Here is a 24,821-nt window from a genome sequence, read left to right as displayed (position 1 = left end):
TCCATTCACTCTTTGTTTTTGGAGCCGAGGTGTTACACTTTCAATCATGAGCATTTCAGTATACCTTTACAATGGTGTTTGCAATATTCTAAGTGCTTTTGTCATGAGAGAATTTTCAAAGTCCCTTCTCTTCTATATTCCTGAAACAGAGTTTTATCTTCTCTCTCTGACTTTTGTGATATTTTAACAATTTTAATAACCGTAATTCATTTAAGAATGTCTAAAGTGAGTTATGATTAGTCTCCTCCCAAGATATACAAGATGCTTATTATCTGTTACTTCCAGTTACTCCACTGCCTCCTGTCTTACACACTTTTCTTTTCCATAATTTTTTATATCTCCAGAACTTGGGTAAACCTTAATTGGACTTACCCATGTATCTAACAGATTCTTCGATCCCCATTGGATCTAGTATCCTATTCCTTCCTAGTGTGGAGACTTCCCTCCTCCTAAATGACACCCTTTGTAAGTTCTTTTATGAATGTCTATAAGTGGTAGACACCTCCTGCCTCGTGGTTTCTCTAGAAAATGTCTATTTCATGCCTACGCTTAATGGTAGTTTACCTGGGCTTGGAATTCTAGAATGATAGTTAATTTTTCTGAGCACCATGAATATATAATATTATCTTTCGACATTTTATTGATGTTAACTTTAACGTCAAGCTTACTGTTTTTTGTAGTTATCCTGTCTTTTTTCCCCAGGCTGCTTGTAAGATCTGACTCTGAAATTTCCTTTAGAATATTTCTAGGTATAGATTTATTGTTACTTATCCTTTTGGGGGGTAATTATACTTCTGGGATCTAACGATTTAAGATAAGTCTGGAATATTTTCAATCATTTTCACATCATATATTGCCTCTTTCCTTTCCTCAAAGACATTCCATTAGATATGTTAGACCATACAGTTTTATCCCACAAGCTCATTAAACCTTACATATTTGTTTTTCACTCTAATCTGCATTCCCTTTAGTCCTTTCTTCTGGTTAACTAATTCTGTCTTCAGTTGTATCTAAACTGTTATTTTACCCGTGTAAGGTGTTTTAAATTTTAATAAAACTTTTGTTTATAAAATTCTACTTTTTTATACCTACCCCTTCGTGGTATCTTATTTTTCAGATTTTAAGATTGTGTCTTAATCATTTAAAATATGCTTTTTATAATTTATCATACCACTTTTATAAATTCTTAGCATTCTAAACCTACTTTCAGTTGATATTAATTACATTCAATCATGTTAGGTTTTTTCATAATGGGCCTTATAACTTGGCATCTTTAGCTCATAATTTGTCATGCTTTATCTATGGAAATACCGTGCAGCTTGTCAGAGTACAGAACCAAGAAACCAGAAGTCAAAGCCAAGCACCATGGGGAAAGCAAAACAAAAGCAAGAAAAAAACCCTCCAGAGAGTAGGGCTGAGCCTACATCAGAGAACTGCCAGCATGCACCTGGGTGTACCTCAGAATTGCTGTGGATACACAGCATATGTATCCGACACTGTATCACTGTTACATAACAAATTTTTTTTTTTGCCATCTTTTTAAGTGGGTATATCAGTAGCAGTTATCCAATGCCTGTATCCCCACAGATGTGTATGTTTGGAAGAGGGGTGTGGCTAGAGGGGGCAGAAAACTTACCTCTTTGCTTCACAGGTCTTCATATCAAGGGTGACTGTATCTGAAGAACTTAATCTGGCCTGGATCTGATTTAGATTATGAGATCCTGGGCCTTGAACCGGACCCAAATGCTGTAATGAAATCAAATTTTTGAGGGGTCTTGGGAGAAGGTAAGTATGTTTTGCAAGTGAGAGGAATTTAAATAATTTGTAGCCCAAATGCAGACTGTGGTGTTTTTAAAATATGTCCATAAATCCTTTAACACTCTTCTCATTGAGGGCAGTTTCCGTGTCCCCTTCCTTCAAATCTCAGCTGATATAAGTAACTCACTTTTAACAAATAGAATATAGCAGATGTGATGCTGCAGGACTCCTGAAGCTATGTCATGAAAGGCAATGTTGATTCTGACTTGTTTGCAAAGACGCTTGCTTTTGGAACCTTGGGGCCACCATGCAGTGGAAATCCCAAGTCACACGGAGAGGCCAAATGCTGGTGCTCCTGTGAACCCTCACTGAGGACCCAGACTACAGCCAAAATCAACTCACAGACATGTGAAGACTCCTCTGATTGATTCCAGCCACCAGCCACGGAGTCACCCTGACCTGTCAAGTCTTCACGAGCCTGTGCCCCAGACACCATGCAACATGTAGAAGCTTCCTCCTATGCTTTTCCTGAATTCTAAACCCACAGAACCCATAAGTATATGGAAAGGTGGTTTTCAGCCAGTAGTTTTGTAAGAATTTGTTATCTAACAATAGAAACCCCAATATAGGATTTGTAAATTTATATTTATACTAGAAGCTAAAACTTCATAATGCTTTATCTTGAAACTGTTGTGTAGCCTGGGTGTAGAGTTTCTCTTGCTACGGAAATGCAATTAATTTAGAATATACTTTTATATTTATTTTTCGGCTAGACTTTTCCTAGGTACAGTTGTGGTGGACACTGAAGCCACACCAACTGGATGGCACACATTTAGTGACAAATTCTTAGAGGAATCCCAGCTGGAGTCCAAGAAAAAAACAAAGACTTGTCTGTCAACTCCCTGTGTTTGTGGGTTTCTATTTCAGCCAAGTTTTTCATTGAGGGTTAGTTTTACTGTAGGGGTTTCATTGTGAAACACGGATCCTTCAGGGTCCCAGTACAGAGTTCCTCTTCCAGTAGGGATAGTAAAACCCAATCCTCTAGGTTCTAGAGAAGCTCCCCACCCATCCTCCCATACCCATCAACTTAGGGAAGCGGTACACCAGCCTCAGCACTGGATGCTCATTGAGCTTGTTCTGAACTCCTCCTCCTTTGTGGAAAACGAGGCATTGTGCTTTCCTTTATATGACCTCAATTTTGCAGGTACAAGAATGCTTGATATAATTTGTCTTGCATATCCAGGCGTTTACAGTGGAAGGTTTTTCAGATTAGCTACTCATGCACAGTGCCATGCCTTATTTTATTTTTTGTTATGAACAAAAAATGGTGCCTTTAGAAAACATAAATAAGCATTTTCAATGTTTTTTACTATGTATTTGTTCAAATAATGATAAATGTTTTTATTTTACCAAAATGAAGTAATATCAGACACAGTGTCTTCTAACTCTTTTTACTTAAAGATACTTCATGGCTATATTATCCATGTTATTAAACACAACATTTATTAAATACTCATAACTTTTATTGCCTCTATTTTGTACTATTGGATTACTTCAAATATTTTCTGTTAGTCTTCTAATATTGGCTGGTTATGTTTCAAATATTTCAAAATTAAAAGCAGATTTGTGATGATTATCTAAATATTTTCTGATGTGTGGTCTATGTTTTGGCTTATGGTACCTGCTTGATTTCTCTCCAAGGGGAGGTGGTTTTGTATTTTAATTAGGCATGCATCTTCATTATGCACATCAATTCATATAGAACTATTTTAACCCACCACCGAACTTGATTGTCACGGTAGCTGTGCTGCTTTAGTCAACTGGAAACAGAGCAGCTAAATCCCAGATACTCTGGAGTTGGACTGTCCAACACAGTAGCCATTAGCCACATGTGGCTATTGAACACTTGAAATGCAGATAGTCTGAATTGAGATATGCTGTAAAAGCCAGATTTTGAAAACTTAGTACAAAAAAAGAAGATCAAATATCTCATTACTAAGTGTACACTACGTACATATTGAAATGACAATACTTGGAAATACTGGCTTAAGTAAAACAAATCATTAAAATTAATTTCACCCGTTTAGTCTTACTTCTATTTTTAGTGCTTAGGGGACTGCTGAAGGGCCAGATGGTGAATGGGAAGTTCCTTTTGATAGCGAAAGTACACAACTTTATTCCAAGTGGAGACAAAGGTTGGGGTTACAAGCTGAACAGGTGAAATCCAGTCACATTCGTCTCTCCATCTGACGTTGGGAATGGATCCAGAGAATGGAGATGATGGTTTCACCCAAGTATTTTCGCAATTAGGAGCTCCTTTATGAAATAAATGCATATCTAGCCAGGAAAATAGTCCATTTTTATTCTGGTCTCACGGATATGTACAGGAGAAGAAATTAATAGTAAAATGGTGTGTTCATACATTGTTGTAGACTTTCAAAATACATTTTTAAAAGAACAATTTAATGAAACACATTTATAGCACTTTTTCCATTCTTGAAACTTCCAAAAGTGACTTTTTTCAGATTGAAAACAAAAATGAATTTGCCTCAACTTTTGTTATACTGTTACTAATGAGCTCAGAGTGAAAATTATGTCTTAAAAACATAATAATAATATCTTAAACATAATAATGATAATCTTGAACATAATAAAGATACTATTAAACAGTTGTCTTAAATTTACCAAATAAATAGATGTGCTATTATAAGATAATACTATTCCTGTTGTTTCTCTATCTCTTTCAGGATCATATATGTAACTTCAAAATTAAATCGCCCCTTTTAATTTTCTCTTTTCCACGGCCCAATATTGTCTCACAGAACACAATGTGTTATTATCATCTACCCTAAGTCTATCCTATTGCGTTAGTAAGAAAAACCAACTTAATAGCAGCAGCAACGGATCAACGAGTATATAAAAGCTACGGTGCCTGGCAGCACATTGTTAAACCCTCTGTCATGTGCATTATGGGTACATCAGCCCTTTATGTTCTCACAGAAACATCTTTATATCTACAAGTTTTTGCTACAACTATTTACTTCTGTTTTCTAGCGTAGTACCATTCAAACTGCAATACCTGTTTTCATTACATTTTCCAGAATGCCTAGGTACGGTTTTTGAAAGCACATTTTAAAAAATGTACATTGAAAACTTCTATTATGATCTTTTTTTGAAGTAGTGCACCTTTTCTAAAGTATTTTTAATTATTTTATATTTATAAAAATATATTTTGTAAATATCAAGTACCCTATAAAATATATGTATATTATGTTATTTAAATAGAACCTAGAATACTTGACATTCAACAAATATATACTGAATGAATAACTTTTTTGATGACGTTGGCAGTCCTTAGTGGTTGGCTAATCAATTTCCATCCCCAAGGATGTTCTGCCTCTCCCATCTACCAACTGTAGAGGCAGGCATAGTTAAGTCTCAGTGCGTCAGCCTCATTGCCCTTAGAGGGAATCAAATGACACAGCTATGGATAATAAGATGTATATGAAAGTCTGCAAGGGGTGGTCATGAGAAAACTTTTGCTTCCTTATGAACAGGGCAGCTATAGCTTGAACCATTCTCCCCGCTTCTTCCTGCCCTTTAAGGTTATTCTTACTGGAGCCATGGTGATCATCTTAGGGTCTTGGGGAGAGGCCATGAGAATTGCAGATACAGAAACTGCAAGATTATTGAACTGCTATGGCTATTACCGTCACTACCAATTCTTCTTAGGTGATAAAAAATAAGAAAAAAACTAATTTGTTTAAGCCATTGCTAGGCAGACTTTCCTTGATAATGACTATGATAAGAAATAATACAATGACCAAGATGAAAGTATTATTGAGAGCCAGGTCGTAGACATCACTCAAACACAGTGACCGCACCAATTCTTTGTTTTATCGCATGGCCTCCTTTTCCAGTCCTCTTTTCCAACTCTGCTTTCTTGGAAGGGAATTCATGAGCTGTAATACTTGAGGACATTCTCCTCTGTAGGTTTCAGGATTTTCTTATCTGCCATATTCACCACCCGTCCAGGAGCAAGACCAAAGAAAATCTGCCTTGGGTCCTTTCGAGTAGTAACTTTGAAGAGTTCATCTTTAGTAACGTCAGGTAAAATATAACCATACTTCTGGGCGAGTTCAAGTCTTGCTTCAGGAAATTTGGCCGGATCCGCCAGGTCACCACGATTCTTTGCATCAGTATAATACGGCACCAGTGCTTCAGGTGCAAGCATTCGTTTTGGAATGGGTTGTCCACGCAGAAAGAATGGAACAGGTTTGCATAGAATTTCTAAAACAATTTTTAAATTAAAAAAAGAGAAAGGCAAATGTTGACTATTTTATTTACATGATGGTTTTCTTTTAATAATGGTATTTTATAATCATTAATTTTTAAATATGACCAAGATGAGAACTTAATTCCAAGAACTCTTTTAATTAAATAAGCTTGTTTTAAGTAAACAAATGGAAATGCTTAATTTTCAAAAGTTTGTATCTTGAAAGTCAGAGTTACTCCTGGGTTACCAACCATTAGTGAGTTTCTAGACATAGGTAACATTGTATTTAAGCCCTGTGTTCAAAAACAAAAACAAAACCTTTTTATGACCTACTGGCTGAGGTCTATCAGAGGACAGAGCCCCACCAGCCACAGCACTAATAAGAAATCCTGAAACAGAAAACAGAGGTGTCCAAACGGCAAGTCAAACAGCCATGAGGACTTTTACAATCCTCACATGCAGCCAGCATGAGACAAAGAGGGAGAGAAGAAAATGACTGCGGAGCAAGCTTACCCAGACTTCTGGGATCACAGAAGGCTGTAGTAACGACACCACCACTCTCTTCGATTGCAGCAATGGCTAGTTCCGAAGCCAACTGTACTTCAATATTAACTTTCGCCTTAAAGGTATCAGCACCCTGTAACACGTCAAAATAGTCTGTGAGTAGCTAGCTTGGCTAAAAGTAAATTAACTATGGCAAGCTTCCTTTTTACACTGTGTTTCCTCCTCCAAAATGCCCACAATGTAACAGCAATTCCTACTTCAAAGACTTCTGCTTCCAGGTCCTATCAAATAACATCAAATTCTTTTACATTTTCTAGGCCCCCTTCTTTTACCAATTTTCCTTCCCTGTGAGCAGAGATGACTATATTTTCACTTGATGTATTTCGTAGACACCAATATAAGCACCCATTCCCAGTACTTCGGTAATAGTTGGCTGTTTAACCCTCATAACAACCCTATGACAGGATTATTGCTAAACCAACTTCACAGATGGGGAAACTGAAGCACAGATAGGTTAAATACCTTGCCCAAAATCACAAAGCTAGGATTCTAACCCAGACAGTCCAGCCACAGTATGTGTTCTTAACCACAACATTATGCTGTAGGATACAGATCATGACTTATCTTCCTATCCCTTAACAAGCAAGAGGCCAAGAGAAGGTTAAAGAGGGGGACGAGTGGGCTAGAATCAGCGAAAGAATAAAATATCTGAGCTTTGGAGGGGTCACCCCCTCTAAGAAAAAAGGGAGCAAAGGACAACAGAAATTCACTTTGCATTCATTATTGACTTTACTACAGCCTCTAAACTGACAGAAAATAAGTTTACCTTTCCCTACCATGGTCAACACTGAAAAATGTAGTCCTGAACTTTTTTAAGTTCTACTTTTGATCACTTTAGTTAGGATGTGCTATATTTTAATTTCAAAACAGATTCTGACAAAAATAAAAAGATGGCATCATTACCATTCTTTTTGTAGTGATAAGAATTTTTTCCTATTTTGGTGTGGTTGAAACAAGCTGGCTCCCAATCAAGTTCCTTTTATTAATTATGAACCTTTAATATATTTAAAAAATATTCCATCAATTCTAAGATACACTTTTTCCATCTATGATACCGACCTGCATTTTAATAATTATGGTACGTTTGACTCAATAAAGTAAGGTCTTGCCATATTATTTGTGATTTTTTTTTTTTTTTCTGCTGAGGAAGATTCACCCTGAGCTAACATCTGTTGCCCGTCTTTCTCTATTTTGTCTGCGGGTTGCTGCCAGAGCATGGCCGTCGACGAGTGGTGTGGGTCTGTACCCAGGAACTGAACCCAGGCCACAGAAGGGGAGGGCGCCAAACTTAACCACTAGGCCACAGGGCCAGCCCCTATAATTTGTGATTTTTAATTACTATTCCATAGATTGCTTGACCACTCCCCATCCTTGGACATTGGGGTTAGTTGCAGTATTTTAAGTATTATAAAAGCATTTTTAGGAATGTCTTTCTATCAGTTAGGTTTATTTTGTTTTTCCTTGAAAACATGTCTTTCCAAATTGGTAATTTTATGCTGAAGGATCAGAAAGTCTTATTATCCACTATTTACTACAAATCTGAAATCAATTTACAGCGCTGTAAACGATGTGGAACTGTACTTACACAACCACTGCCCTGGTGTCGTTTTCAGGATTATTTTTGTTAGTTTAATAGACACATACCTGTGAGTTGCTGGGATGCGCAGTTTAACAGCTGAAGAGGTCACGGATTTTTCCATGTCAATTTACATGTGCATTCCCTTATACACCCAGAGTAGGATACTGAGACTTAATCGCATATTTGGTAATCTATCTTCAAATCATCTTATTTGAAAATCCTTTATCCGTAAGGTTTACTTTTTCAAAGGAATCTAAAAGGTTTTTCCATAAACATATGCCTCCCTCTAGTGGACACTAAGTTACTCACACAGTTACATTACTGACAACAAGGAGGAGGAGCAGTTAATTAACAACACGTTTATTTGCTTATGAAATGCCTGGCCAATGTCTATAAATAGAAAAGTCCTTTACTGCGATTAGAATTGGATTTGATCCCTTTCTTCCATAAATACTGAGTTATTATCATGAGCCAATATTTCCAATATTGCAAACATAGGAATGAATCACAGTACCTGCTCTCAAAGAACTTACATCACACTGAGGAAGACAGTGAAAAATAAATGCATTACTTAGTAATAAATGTCAGGTGTTCATATATTCAAAGAAAAAATACTTCGGGCAGAGTAATGCAGACAGAGTACGACTGTGGGGGAAGCGGGTGGGGGCTGAGTGTTCCTTTATAAAAGAAAATCAAAAAAGACCTTTCTGATATTATCAGATCTGAACAGAGAACCAAAGGGAGGGAGGGAACAAGCTGAACGGACACACGGGAGAAGAGCATTCCCGGACCATGGGAACAGAGGCCCCTCGACGTGATCATGCTGGCTTTCTAAAACCACAACTGAGTATAAACACAATCACCACTATGTAATGGTTATAACAATTCAAAAGGGATAAAAACAAAGGAGGCAGAGTATAGATTATATGAAAATCAGAAATAGCCTCCTATCTAACTCCAAAAATACTAATCCAGACTTACCTCCTCTACCAGCTGGACACCATAATCCCTTTTATATGGCTGGATGGTCACACCTCTCCCATTGACAAGCTGGGTTAAGTCAATAGGCTGAGTAGGATCAACTCGACCCAAATCAATAAGACACTGCAGCCTGTTGAGACTCAAAGGCTGATACCGGCGTCTGAAGCTACAAAACAAGAAAGTAACAGTTGGAAAACTCAACTCTCTTCCTCTTAAGTTCTCCACATCAACTTAAAAGTTTTGTTCTCTATTTTCCTCCAACAATTTAGATGGTAACAAAATAAGACCCTCCTGACTACAACAGAAACGTTATACTGCTTGATTTTTGGTAACGACACAAAACCAGTATTTCCTTTATTTTGCTAAAAATACTTTGCCTCTTAAGCATTTTACTTCACTCATTTACACAAATCAACAAACAAATTTGGGGAAAATTTAACCCACTATCTGAATTATGCATTAATGGAACTCAAAGTAACCATCGTAGTTGTCATTTATTGGGTAATCACAATGAGCCAGGTTTTTATATATATTATTGCTAAGCCTCTAAACAACCAGGAGAGCAGGCATCATTATCTCCATTTTGCAGGCTCAATGTCTGGGCTTTTTTCCCTGCTATTCCAAACTAATTGCACGACTAAAGATGCTTCAGAGGAACAGGGGCAAAAGTTTGCTTCAAAGTGACTATCAATTTCTACCAAGCTATTTTTTAGGTGATTCTCAGCGAAAAACAGGGCTTTCTACTTTAAAAAGCAGAACAACCTACCTATGTCCTTCATTAAACCCGTATTTTGGGATTTGTATGTAAAATGGAGTCTGGCCTCCCTCAAAGCCCAGTCGGGGCCGGGTTCCTCTCTGTCGTTCTCCTTTATCTGTCGCCTCTGCCACATCTTCTACCTCTTCTCCGCCCCCTCGGTCGTCTTTCCTAAAGGAAAGAACAAAGTTTTATGATCTACAGATGCCTTTTTATAAACTGTATCTCATCTTTTCGTTGTATATTTTTTGTTACACCATTTATTCATCCAACCAACCAGTACTAGCTAACACTACCTTGTGCCAAGCACTGTCCTAGCTGCTCTAGCGTCCAAACACTCTAAATCAGCATCTTTGCCTCTGAAGATGTACCTAATTCTTGCAACCAAAGTGCAAGCTGTGTTTCAAAGGCAAACTTCCAAGGATGGGATGGGGATAAGGGTTCTACAACAGGCTCGAACGGAAAAAAACCTAGAGTTAAACATCCACAACAAACAAAGCTTACATGATAGTTAAGAAATTCTATTTTGGAATTGTAAATATGTCATTGCTACCCATACATTATTTTATTTAAAGATTAATTTATAAAGAAAACATTTTTCTTAATTTACTTCCTGTCACTTCACGAAGGCAACGAACTGATTTTCAAAATTACAGTACGTCACCTAACAGCTTTTCTGGCTGTATTTAGTGATTTGAAGAGACATCTAACGGAATAAATCAATTCAACTCTTTCCCATGAAGCTATACTGGAAAAGTCCTTCATTTTAATTCCAATTTTGAACGGGACAATCATTTTGCAGTGCGACTTCGCTCCTACGCCCTAGCATAATTATGCTTTTAAGCATAAACCGTATTACGAGTTGACACCACGCGAGAAGATTTTCCTCTGCAGTTAAGGAGAACAGGGACTCAGAAACCCTACCTCCATCCCAATACCCTCTGGAGTAAGCAGTCCCCGGAAAGCGCGGGCAGTGCAGGGCCGCTTCCATCGCCCCGTGCGCCAGCGCTTGCCCGCAACGCCACCAGCCACTTACCAGTTTCCTGGAGCCCGGATTCGGCTTTAAGTTGGCCAGGCTAACCCGGGGCAGGGTCCGGAGCAGGTCCAGAGCCCTGGACCCACTGCCCTGCACCGAACCTGCCATGACCCCCCAGCAAGAGCCTCCAAGGGCACCGGGCCGCGTCGGAGCCCACGTGGTCTGGGGCGCTGCTTTACGGCTGCGGCCCCGCCCCTGTCGCAGTGCCGCGAGCGCGCCAGCGCCCTGGAATCCGGCAGCGGCTTCGGAAGCTTTAGAAGACTGACATGTCGGTGTTGCTCTGCCTTTTTTTTTTTTTGTAAATTCGCTGCGGATGTCTTCATGGTTTGAGAGATCGTGGCTTGAGCCCGGGCTTGAACGTCCGGTGTTCTCTTCCGCCACAGCAAACGCGCACTGCAAACGCTGCGGTCTGCGGTCCTCAAGAGGCAGCGTCTTCTCTGACCGCGCCGTGGAGAATGAGATAACCTGAGCGCAGAATTACTAATTTTGAATTTGGCTAATCAAACACAGTGAGATTAAACAATACTCAGAGTCCAGCTAGTAAAATGCCTGGCTAATACTAACCTGTGTAATGAAATTCAACCTACGCATTCCCATCAGTGTGCTTCTACGTGTACTGCATTGACCCACCGAGTCGCTGAGATACGAACTTCACTGAGCTGCTCGTGATGACAGGTGCCATAGGAGCGCTTGGCACGTGTCATCGCTGTGTTGTCAGCCTTATTCGATCAATAGCTTGTGGAGGTAGATGTTACTACCTTTTACGGACCGGGACGGTAAGGGTTGGCAAGGTCGGGTAGCTTGACCAAGGTCTCACAACAAGCGGCAGAGCCAGGACTCACACTTACACTGCCTCCTAGTAGAACAGTAGTGTTTCCTAGGATATAAAATTGAATATCTGCAGCATAGAACACATAACATTATTTTCAAGCTAAAAAATAGCTTCCCTATTTTTGTCTTAAGTGAATGTGGTATAGAAAACAAGGTTCCTTTCTTTTTCTTTCTCTTATTCTTTTTATATTTCACTTGTCTCGCTGGGGAGTTTTCTTTCTGGTTCCTCTTAGTGATCACAAATAGTGAAGGAGAGAAATTTTTGGAGGGGAGCTACTTCTATGTTTAATTAAACCCTTTTCAACTTATTTTAAAACAAGTATAAAATACTACAGAAAGAAAAATTTGCATTCATGCTTTATTTAAGCAATATTTATCAGCAAGACACTGAAACCTGTTACTGAAAAATATACGTGGATGAAGTCAAACAAGATCTCGCTCCCACGTTGTTTGAAATCGAGTAGGACAGACTTTCCCAAATTGAGTATTTTATAAAAGTTAAAAAAAAAAAGTACGTCTCTTGTGGACCTAATAATGCAAATTCAAGAAAAATACAGATATATGAGTTCTATAAAACAATGTGAAGATAAAGTCCAGACTCTATTTAGAAGTACAAAAGAAAATACTGAAAAAAAATAAGCTAGTTCCTGCCTTTAAGAGGTTTCACTTCAATATATTTCATAATCTTTTCTTTAGAATTTTCATACTTCTGAGAGGAAAATTACAAAATATGTTGCAAAATGTGCCCTCATCTACAGAAATATATACAATTTTTTTCTCTACCTAGAAAATCGTTTGCATTAAGTAATGAACTTTTGGATGAGTGTTAACACCAATAATGTTTCTCATGGAAAAAATGTGTATTGAATAAATGAGATACAGGAAATAAAAAACAATGTGCTGCATTTCTTGCAAGTAGATGCTCTTTGTTGTGTAGGTTATATAATGCTATTGGTGAACATCCGTTAATAATAGTGGAAATAATTGTTTGTAGTTAATTGTAGGCCGTTTGTTTATCCCATATCCAACATGTTGATGAAGCATATAAAACTGTCAAAATAATTTAATGAGTTTCATCTGTGTTTTAAGAATGTAGTTTAAGGTGTGTGGTGAATAAGTCATCAACCCTTACCTGAAGCCTATAGTTTTACATCATCATTATCACTGCATGATAATACTTACTAAGCACCCACCTGCTTGGGGTGTTGTGCTATACTCTGTTTAAATGATGTTAATGAGACCTTGCCATAAGAAAACATCTCAACAAGAGATTTAAAGTCCATCCTAATTCCAGTCCCAGTTGATAGTGACTACTGAATCATTACGTAAAAAGAATAAAACAAGCCCTGTAAAGATGGTGTAATTTGAAGTTCCTTGGGAAGGCCTCTTTCTCACACACTCCCAAATAATTTTCCCCTACCTATCCCAGTGCCTTAACAGTCTGCCAACAGAGATGAATTCTTTTGAGCTCATTATTTAGAGTTAAAATTCTCAAGGTGGGTAGAGAATGAGAGAGGGGGATGAAAATAAAAGGGGATAAATTTATCACATGAGGTACTTGGTATGAACCGTAATACTAATACACCGTGCAGTGAAGCATCTGATCAATTTAACCCTCTGTTTCTGAGATTAAAAAACAAAAACATGCATATAAAACTCTCCCATCTAATCTCCCTAAATGAGATCACACATTAAATAATATTTGGCAGGGATGGGAACAGGAGGAGGAAGGGAATTTCAGTTATTAGATTATTACTGATTTTTACCATGAGCCAAAACCAAATCATTTTTATTTTTTATTTATTTTTTAAATTTAAGTGCAAAAGCACTGAAGAGCTTTACTACAAATTACAACCTAGAAACACGTTAACTGAACAATTAAAATTCATACAATCAGATTTAGATATATAACAACACAAAGTAGGAACAGAATTACAGTACAACACAAGACAGATACATGAATTCATTAGAAAATATTGTAATAAATAATTCATGAATCATAGAGCAATTGATTTATGCATAAATATAACTAATTGCCTAACAATCAGTTTATATTAACAAAATCTGTCAAAATCAAGGCAGCCAGAGTTTTACTAAATTACTGTGACAATGGAAATACTGCAATTAAAAAACAAATACAAGTATTTGTACTGTAAACAACTAAAAAAATCAGTCTCACTAAAGTTAGTATACAATTTAATATAAAATTATCATTAGCTACCAGAAATGGTTTAAACAACTTTACTGAGCAGTAGTTTTCTAAAAACAGAGGCACCGTTTTTTCTTTTCCTTCTTTTTTTTTTAAAATATAAAATACTTGAGGAACATTCAAATAAGTAGAAAGCACATAATGGTTGCTTTCACCTTCATTAAAAGTCTGCTGAAACTGGATTTTTCAGAAAATTGTCAATTAATAAGTAATAACTGGTAACTAAATTTATAAAGTACTTTGAAAGTTTAACATAGAGAATATCTTAATGGAATCACTGGGGGGAAGGGGAAGCCATAAATTTCCCTGCCTTTCCAAGTTTGTATGATCAAAAGTGAACTCAGTAACTAGAAACATTTTGTTTCTTTTAAAAGTTAGGAGTTGGGGGCTGGCCCCGTGGCCGAGTGGTTAAGTTCGCGCGCTCCGCTGCAGGCGACCCAGTGTTTCGTTAGTTCGAATCCTGGGCGCGGACATGGCACTGCTCATCAGACCACGCTGAGGCAGCGTCCCACATGCCACAACTAGAAGAACACACAACGAAGAATATACAACTATGTACCGGGGGGCTTTGGGGAGAAAAAGGAAAAAATAAAAAAATCTTAAAAGTTAGGAGTTGATCATTACCTACAAACTATCAAAAAATATTTAATTTACTATTTCTGACCAAAAATAAATAATACAAGTACTAAAACGCGGCAAATTAACTATAATATTACCTATAAAACTACTGAGCACTGTGAAGTCAATAGCAAAATGATCCCTGATTTTATGAATCCTGTCAAGTTTTTGGTCAGGTCATCTTTTAAATGATATAAAAGTGTTCTGTAAGTATCCCTTTACTATAAACTTCTCAATCAATTTATTAATGTAAATATAGTGTGAGGAATAAAAAAGCTCAATACAATATAAATATTATGTAATGCCTTCAAGCCCCCAAATTTTTGCAAGTAAAATTCTGTATAAAGAGGTCAATAAAATTGTGTTGAAACATTAACTTTGCTTTTCACTGGGGGCGCGGGGGGCGGGGAGGGGAAATACATTAAATCATCCAAGTTCTGGCCCTCACAAAATATGGCTTAATTCTTTAAAAAGAAAGATGACCCTGACATCTGCTGTTTTGCAATCTATTATGTATACTTTCTTGGGGGAATAAAAAAGAGCGAGAGGATTCATACCCTAGCATGCAGGTAACATTAATTGCTGAAGAGGGTTCAGTATAGATCGAAGAGACCAAATATCTACTTGGTTGTGTATTTCCCTCTCTTCAGTTTCCTTATACATATGTAAGCAGTTTTTCAATGTAATAGCTGAAAATCTCTTTAGTATTACATGTATATGTGATTATTAGATACACACAAACACAAGTGTAAAAACACAAGTATTTGACAAGGTGCACTTATTTTTTAAATTCAGCTTTAAGTATTCCTTTTGGACTTAGGAAAACTGGCTTAGAAAAATGATCAGAACCTGACTTTTAACAGAGCAAAGGGGCACTCGGAGAACTGTGAACATATGAAGCAAATCCCCAATCTTTATATGGAGGCACATGCTTTATAACATTTTACCACTAAAACGGCATACTCCATAAATCCAACATGGATACTCTGAACCACATTTTAAAACTGCTATATAAAAATTACTGGTCTCTTTTATGAGGCTAGTAAAAGTTAAAATGCACTGCCCAGCTTCTAACTGCCCAATTAGTAGAGTTTACATTACTGAAAGTTCAAAACAGCTTCAGTGTGAAATATCTGTAAATCCATTTAAGACCCTGAACAAACTGCAAATTTGGTTATTAGCAAAACGATAATGTATCGCCCACCAAAATGAAATCTGTAATTCATTTTTGATAAACTGAAAATGTTTTGAAATGTCACAGCAGCAAATATATTAAAGTTACACTGAGGTTTTTCAATAGTAGGAGTCTATCACAATCCTTAAAATTTAAAGTAGTCATAACATCAACCAACCAGCACATTTAAACCAAAATGATCATTCTCAAGCTTTTTCTGTGCCCATTATAAACATGCTCTAAGTTGCATTCCAACTTTCTTTTCTAATCTTACACATTAGCTTATTTTTCAAATGAAAAACAAAATTAAATTATTTTAATAATTAAATTTAAATTACTTTTTGTTCTTAGTATTCCATCTTATATTAAAGGATTTTATAGCTCCTGGGGTTAACAATGTGTCAGTTTTTTTCAAAAAGTGTATACCTTATAAACCCCAACTTCCTGCTACAACAACTGTTAAATGATAAATATTAAATTTCATTATACATATCATTTAAGGTTTTCTTGTCTATTCCTGGTGGATGCACTTGAGTGCATTTCATATTTCATAGAATGCACTGTAGTGTCCTAATACTGTATATATTAATTTTTCTTAGTATGGAGATAGCTGCGTATTTAAACTCTGATTGGTTGGTTGACGTACTTACAGTAACTCTAAGTATGTTAGGTAAAAATGTTTAAAAACTATTAATATCATATTTCCATTATAAGATGGTTTAACTGAATGGCTGGGGTGGTCTTTCACCTATAAAAATGTTTCACTTGACAATTACTTGTTTTCCCACAACGCTTTATGCTATTGACTACTAAAGAAAACCTCAATCTTTTTCACCTATTTATACAAGGATTAAATACAAACTATCAGAATTAAGTAAGCAACTATATAATTCTGTCCACAGTGAAAACCCTGAATAAAACTTTTTTTCAAAAGGCATGTAAGTGGTTTTTCAACTGCAAAATTTCATGTCTCCTGTCAGAGTGAGCATCTGTAATTCCCACGTGTGTGTATATAGACACACAAACACACACCTGTGCACATACACACACACACACACAAACACACGTACAAACATTTTCCTAACAAGTAATCTACACAGGCTTGCTGCTGTTTTTGCAGCTGCCAGTCCCTGAATCTGTCATATTATATAACCCAGTGTCTGGTACTCGGAGTTTCTTCGGAGGAGGAGTCTTCAGTGTTCCAGATCTTTCTTTTACCTTGTATTCTAAAGTGCCGTGAGGTACCCCATAAATTCCTTGTGCTTTGGAAGCACTCATTTTGCCACTCATTACCATTGCAATAGCCTCTTCCATTATTTCATGATCATACTGCCGATAACGGCCACGTTTTTTCCTGGGCTGCTTATTATCTTTTCGATCCAATCCATCTTCAGTATTTTCAGAGGTTCCATCAACTGTTCCATTTTTAGAATTAAGACACAAAGGAGAGAGGTCCCCGGGTAGAAAGTAAGAGTCAACACTTGAGTGAGTTACGGGCCCAGAACATTCTATTTTCTTCTGTTTAGGGAGTATATTTTTCAGTTTTTGGAGAGCTGATCCTTCTAGGACTGGAGAGGTTTTGGAAACTTGATACATAACATCCAGCAGACCAGGACCATCAGGTTGTGGTTTTGAAACAGAACTTACTCGTAGTTGAGGAATTTTTAACTGTACAGTAGGACGTGAAGTTTCATATTGTAGGCTTTCATTTTTTTCTTTAAATTAGATTGAGTTTACTTTTTTCTGTGCGCTCTGCTTGAGCTCTTGCCCACAGGGCTACTTTATGCAGCACTGCACAAGTTTCTTTACTGTCTTTATATGAGTAACTATCACTGAAATCTCGAGCTTTGTTTTTAAAAGATGCAGGCTTCCCTGCTGGTAAGGCTTCTAAGTGGAGAAGTAAAGTTTTTTGAGGTATGCCTGCTTTATTTCTGTCCAGTGCTCCAGACTGAATGTCTTTCAAAGCTTTTGAGAGCAAACCATCTGCAAACTCAGCACTTCTCTCCACATAGTCCTCTCTGTTTCTCTGTAGTCTCCCAGCCATTGAATTTTCAGAAGAAGGATCGCATACGGACGACTCTTCAGATTTTATGCTGGTTTTCTTTGTAGAGAGATCTAACACTCCATCCCCTTGCTGAGTATTTTGTTCTTGCATTCGATTCACAGTGAGGTCTAAGGGGCCTTCCTGTTCTTCCTGAAGGGAGTTTTCTGCTTGATTCATTTGAATACTTTTACATATTAGACTTGGTCCAATTGAACCATTTCTATTCTCTTGAATTTTACCACTTTTTGAAATATACTCAATTGCAAACTGACGTATCATCTTTTTCATTAATTCCTGAGCAACTAGGGGAATGTTAGGATCACAGTTCTGAGGAAGGTCTTTCTTTCGAAAGAGTGCATTTAGCTAATTTTCTGCTTGGCATTCAGTCTTTCAGTGTTGGACTGGCCCTGAGATGACAGTTCCTCTGTTGGTGTTGACTGTGAAGAATCAAGAGATGGTAGACAATCCTTCAAATAAACTCAGGGCTCTTCGTAGCCGTGGTCCATAAAGCCCTTCTAAAATACTCTCAAAACCTACACAGTGCATGAGACGGTGGCGCCAAGAGTCGAGTTCCCGCCGGCATCCTCTCCTCTCCGCCGCGCACCGAGGGCTCCGGCACCGGGCGGCGAGGGCAGCGGCCACTCTCTCTCTTCCCTTGTCCATCCGCGTCCCGCGTCACGCGCCCTCATTTACATACGAGCGGCGCAGGCACGAGGCAGGGGCGCGAGCCCCGGAGCGCCAAAAACAAATCATTTTAAGAATGAGACCAAGAATAGACTCATTTTGTAGTGATCAAAGTTGAGGAGCAGAAAACAACCAGAGATGTGCTTTTCCTCAGTGAAGGCGGCAGGAAGCCAGGGGCAGGAGGGCAGTGAATCCCTTTGATACTGGGAGAAAACCAATTCCGAGAGAGCCAATCAGAGGGCACGGGAAGGGGCTGGAAATAAATGTCACCTCGACAAAACCTACCCAGTTGTATCAAAGCTTGGCCCTGACTTCAAGGCCTTCATTCGCAGCTAAATAGTTTCTGTTTTAATTTTATTAAAGTATACTAACGCATACATTTGTTATGAAAAAAATCAAGTCATACAAAATAATAATGAGGGACAAAAGTTCTCCACAGGCAATTACTTTTCACTTTGTTTTTTATTTCTTCCGGTGACTGCCTCCATATTTATAAATTAAAGGATCTCAATCACTAATTGTTTTATCAATTTTTGACATTGTGGATTCACTTATGACAGGTGAGGATTTAGATAATTTAAACTATTTCCTCTTAGTATTTTAGTTATTTTATGATAAACCGTATAATTTAAATAAGGTAAGTACTTCAAACATCTGTTTTTTTGGATTTTCAACTTTCAAAATTATACATTAGCTCCTCACTCTGTGCGAGATGAAGATACTTACACACCTAACCTCTCACACTTCTTTGCTCCTTCTACTTGCCAACTTCTGTTAGCTATATATTTTCTTTAACATTGTTATAGATTATAATGTACTTATACACTTTAAGTGATCATTTAGGGTAAATAAGAAGCTACAACAATCACTGTATTTGCTCTCTCTAGAACACTTTTCATTATTGCCCTCTTTCCTGGCCACAAAGAACTGGCTTTCAGGTTGACAAGCTTTCTTTAAATTCCTGATCACAAACCTTAAGCTGGTCATCCTTTTCCAGGGTTTTAGAAAACTTACTTTTTCGCTCTCCGCGATGACTATTTTGTATGTTCTCTCTTGGCCAATGATTTTCCTTTACACTTCAGAAAAAAGTCACGAGATAGGGAACTTCTCCCACATCCCACCACTAAATGTACAATCCTTCCTACAACTGCATTTATCTTCTGCATCATATTAAAGAGAAGGAAGTGGCTTTTCTTCTGTTAATCTTCAGTCTTTCCAGCTGTGATCTGGACTCCTATGTCTGCTACCCACTTAGGGGTTTAGTTGTTTTCCTTATCCCCTCTCTTTACTGCATCATCAATCTCTCCTCAGGCTGGATGGTCTCTTCATCATAAAAAATGTTGTAATATCGCTCATCTTAAAAAAACAAAGACAAAACACCACTTTTCTTTACCCCGTAATCCCTCTAGCTGAGCCTATTTCTCTGCTTGCTTTCATAGCAAAACTTCTTGAAAGAGTTCTACGTGGACTCTCTTTTCCTCCTCTTTGATTCATACGTTTTCCTATGAATAACCTCCATATTGCCAAATCTGATAAGAAATGCAAATCAAAATCACAATTGAGATATCACCTCACAAATGTTAGGATGACTATTACCAAAAAACAAAAAATGGCAAGTGTTGGCAAGGATGTGGAGAAATTGGAACCCTTGCACACTGTCGATGGGAATGTAAAATCGTGCAGCCACTATGGAAAACAGTATGGAGGTTCCTCAAAAAATTAAAAGTAGGGGCTGGCCCAGTGGTGTAGTGGTTAAGTTCAGCTCTCTCCGCTTCTGCAGCCCAGGTTTGCAGGTTCAGATCCCGGGTGCAGACATACACCGCTTGTCAAGCCATGCTGTGGTAGCAACCCACATATAAAATAGAGGGAGATTGGCACAGACGTTAGTTCAAGGCCACTCTTCCTCAAGCACAAAGGGGAAGATTGGCAGCAGATGTTAGCTTAGGGCCAGTCTTCCTCAAAAAAAAGAAAAATTAAAAATAGAGGCTGGCCTGGTGGTATAGTGGCGAAGTTCATTCGCTCCACTTTGGCGGCTGGGGTTTCATGGGTTCAGATCCCAGGTGTGGGCCGACACACCATTCATCAAGCCACTCTGTGGTGGCATCCCACGTACAAAAAATAGAGGAAGACTGGGGCCAACCTGATGGCATAGTGGTTAAGTTCGTGTGCTCCACTTTGGCGACCTGGGGTTCGGAGGTTCAGATCCTGAGCATGGACCTAGCACCATTCGTCAAGCCACACTGTGAAAGCATCCCACATACAGTAGAGGAAGATTAGCACAGATGTTAGCTCAGCGACAATCTTCCTCAAGCAAAAAGAGGAAGATTGGCAACAGGTGTGTTAGCTCAGGGTCAATCTTCCTCACCAAAATAAACCACATTAAAATAGACTACCACATGATCCTGCAATTCTACTCCTGGGTATATATGCAAAGACTTGAAATTAGGATTGTGAAGAGATATCTACACTCCCACATTTATTGCAGCATTATTCACAATAGTCAAGATATAGAAACAACTCAAATGTCCATCAATAGTCAAGTGGATAAAGAAAATGAGGAAAATGCGAGATAGACACACAATTAAACATTATTCAAACTTAAAAATTAAGGAAATACTACCATTTGTAAAAGCATAGATGGACCCGGAAGATATTATGCTAACTGAATACCATTCACAATCGCAACAAAAAGAATAAAATACCTCGGGGTAAATTTAACCAAGGAAGTGAAGGACCTATATAATGAAAATTGCAAGGCCTTTCTGAGAGAATTGGATGACGACATAAGGAGATGGAAAGACATTCCATGTACATGGATTGGAAGAATAAACATAGTTAAAATGTCCGTTCTACCTAAAGCAATCTACAGATTCAACGCTATCTCATCAGAATCCCAATGACATTCTTTACAGAATTAGAACAAAGAATCCTAAAATTTATATGGGGCCACAAAAGACCCCGAATTGCTAAAGCAATCCTGAGAAAAAAGAACAAAACGGGAGGCATCACAATCCCTGACTTCAAAACTTACTACAAAGCTACAGTAATCAAAACAGCATGGTACTGGTACAAAAACAGGTGAACAGATCAATGGAATAGAATTGAAAGCCCAGAAATAAAACCACACATCTATGGACAGCTTACCTTCGACAAAGGAGCTGAGTGCATACAATGGAGAAAAGAAAGTCTTTTCCAAAAATGGTGCTGGGAAAACTGGAAAGCCACATGTAAAAGAATGAAAACTGACCATTCTTTTTCACCATTCACTAAAATAAACTCAAAATGGATCAAAGACCTAAAGGTGAGACCTGAAACCATAAGGCTTCTAGAAGAAAACGTAGGCAAGTACACTCTCTGACATCAGTATTAAAAGGATCTTTTCGGACACCATGTCTTCTCAGAGAAGGGAAACAACAGAAAGAGTAAACAAATGGGACTTCATCAGACTAAAGAGCTTCTTCAAGGCACATGAAAACAGGATTGAAACAAAAAAAACAACCCACTAACTGGGAAAAAATATTTGCAAGTCATATATCTGACAAAGGCTTGATATCCATAATATATAAGGAACTCTCACAACTCAACAACAAAAAAATCAAACCACCCGATCAAAAAATGGGCTGGAGACATGAACAGACATTTCTCCAAAGAAGATATACAGATGGCTAATAGGCACATGAAAAGACGCTCATCATCGCTGATCATCAGGAAAATGCAAATGAAAACTACACTGAGATATCACCTTACACCCATTAGAATGACAAAAATATCTAAAGCTAATAGTAACAAATGTTGGAGAGGTTGTGGAGAGAATGGAACCCTCATACACTGCTGGTGGGAATGCAAACTACTGCAGCCGCTATGGAAAACAGTATGGAGATTCCTCAAAAAACTAAAAATAGAACTACCATACGATCCAGCCATTCCACTACTGGGTATCTATCCAAAGAGCTTGAAGTCAGCAATCCCAAAAGTCCTATGTACCCCAATGTTCACTGCAGCATTATTTACAATAGCCAAGACATGGAAGCAACCTAAGTGCCCATCAACAGATGAATGGATAAAGAAGTTGTGGTATATATATACAATGGAATACTACTCAGCTGCAAAACAGAACAAAATCATCCCATTTGCAACAACATGGATGGACCTTGAGGGAATTACGTTAAGTGAAATAAGCCAGTTAGAGAAGGATAATCTCTGTATGACTCCACTCATAGGAGGAATTTAAAAATGTGGACAAAGAGAACAGATTAGTGGCTACCAGGGGAAAGGGGGGGGTGGGGGGCGGGCACAAAGGGTGAAATGGTGCACCTACAACACGAATGACAAACATTAATGTACAACTGAAATCACACAAGATTGTAACCTATCATTAACTCAATAAAAAAAAAGATATTATGCTAACTGAAACAAGTCAGTCACAGAATGACAAATATAGCATGATTTCTCCTATAGGAGGTATCTAAAATAGTCAAACTTAGACAAGCAGAAAATAGATTGGTGGTTGCCAGGGGACGGGAGTGGGGAAAATGGAGAGTTGTTGTTCAGCATCAAGTTTTAGTTATGCAGGATACATAAGTTCTAGAGATCTACAACATTATAAACTTAAGAGGATAAGTCTTAGGTTAAATGTTCTTCCCACACACACACACAAAAGCAAAGGGACGTAAGAAATCTTTTGGAGGTGATGGATATATTTATTACCAGGATTGTGGTGATGGTATCATGGGTGTAAGCATATTGTCCAACTTCATCACAATGTATACATTAACTATGTACAATTTTTTAATGTTAATTATACCTCAATAAAGCTGAAAAAAATATAAACTCTCTGTTCTCTTAAATGAGTTCTTAGCAGCATTCAAAGCAGTTGAGCACTTGCTCCTTGAAATACTTTTCTTGTTGGGTTTCTGGATAGCCCATGCTTCTCTCACTTTTAGTGGCTCCTCTTATACTATCTAACCCCTAAATGTTGAAATCTATTTTTCCTATGCAGGTGATGGGGTTCAGGGCATGCCCACACCCCCGCCCCGCCCACCGCAAGATGCACCACTCTGGTATGTGGATTATTTCAAGCTGAAGAAAATAAAGGCTCAGAAGACTCAGGAAGAACATTCCACCTTCTCCCCAACTGACTAAAAGAAATTTAAAATAAAGGCCAGTCCCCAGGACAAGCCATCACCTTAGATAACTCTGGGTATCTGGTAGACTGGGAGGATCCTTGCTAAGCCCATTCTTATCAAAGTTCTATTTACCAAACATTTGCTTTTCCATTTCCAGGAGTTGCCTTCCTCCCCTTTGAAGCTCCAAATCACTACCCCCAACATCCTCCTTGTCTGTAGCTGAAGAAATTTAAACAGGCAGCCTCAGCCAGATGACTGAGTTACTGTTTCTCCTGAGTTTCTCCCATGTATACATGCTATTAAACTTTGTTTGATTTTTCTCCTGCTAACCTGCCTTTTAAATTATTTGACCAGCCATAAGAACCTTAAGAAAAAGGGGTGGGGGAGGAATTCTCCCACTTCCCCAACACAGGTGATCTTAAATGGTTTATAAATTCTCAGGTTTATATCTGCATCCCAAATCTGAGTTCAACTTGTTTGTATTGACAAATAAAAATGGCAAGCAATAGGATATATTGGAGAATATGAGGAAGCCATTTGGTGTAAACCTAATTCGGCCTCACCTTGTCTTTCCAAAAGGGCCTGACCGTGGCTGTTGAGCATGCATTGTATATCTGCTTTAGATATTCCCTATGGCAAGAACAAAGGCCCTTGAGATAAAGGTGCAACTTCCCTCCCTCTCCCAAAGTTGGCATCTCCTTAAGGCTTAAGCGTCTTTCCTTAGGCTAGAAACTGATTGCTGTGCTCACCTGTGACTGCCAGCTCGAGACAACAGACTTGCCTCCTGCTACGCCCTCTGAGATAGCAGACCCACTACCTGCGGTGTCCATCAAGAGCTGTGCCGACAGGGCAATCTTGTGACTATTGTGGGAGGGACATTTCAATCATATGTGAAACGTCCTGCTTGGCGGTATATAACCACTCTGTACACCTCACTTCTTTGGTGCCCTTTCTTCCTGTGGGAAGAAAGGCCCCGGGCCATGGTCCTCAGATTTCAGCTCAGAACAAATTCACCCAAATTTTCGTTTATAGATTGGTTATAGATTATTTTCATGGACAGTATCTAGCTGTTTAATTGATATCTTGACTAGGATGTCTTCATAACATAGTCAGAAGAAATTCTAGATATCCAACTCTCTGCCACAGTCCCCCCAAAGTGCTCTTCCCTTATATTCCCCATCTCATTA

The 24,821-nt window shown here is 38.2% G+C and overlaps 1 protein-coding gene and 1 pseudogene across 1 annotated transcript; both read right to left on the bottom strand.

Annotated features, from left to right (window-relative positions):
- Nucleotides 1-4,098: 4,098 nt before the first annotated feature.
- MRPL15 (mitochondrial ribosomal protein L15) lies at nt 4,099-11,197 on the bottom strand. Its single transcript, XM_070259115.1, is given in 6 exon segments — nt 4,099-6,048; nt 6,548-6,671; nt 9,159-9,324; nt 9,925-10,034; nt 10,036-10,083; nt 10,949-11,197. Coding segments are annotated over 6 exon segments (891 nt in total). The 5' UTR covers nt 11,057-11,197; the 3' UTR covers nt 4,099-5,713.
- Nucleotides 11,198-14,170: 2,973 nt separating this feature from the next.
- On the bottom strand, nt 14,171-18,632 carry LOC138922551 (ligand-dependent nuclear receptor corepressor-like protein pseudogene; annotated as a pseudogene).
- Between the last annotated feature and the right edge of the window lie 6,189 nt (nt 18,633-24,821).

Source organism: Equus caballus, unplaced genomic scaffold, assembly GCF_041296265.1.
Source record: "Equus caballus isolate H_3958 breed thoroughbred unplaced genomic scaffold, TB-T2T haplotype2-0001095, whole genome shotgun sequence".
Classification (NCBI taxonomy): domain Eukaryota; kingdom Metazoa; phylum Chordata; class Mammalia; order Perissodactyla; family Equidae; genus Equus; species Equus caballus.
This window is presented reverse-complemented; position numbering and strand designations above follow the sequence as displayed.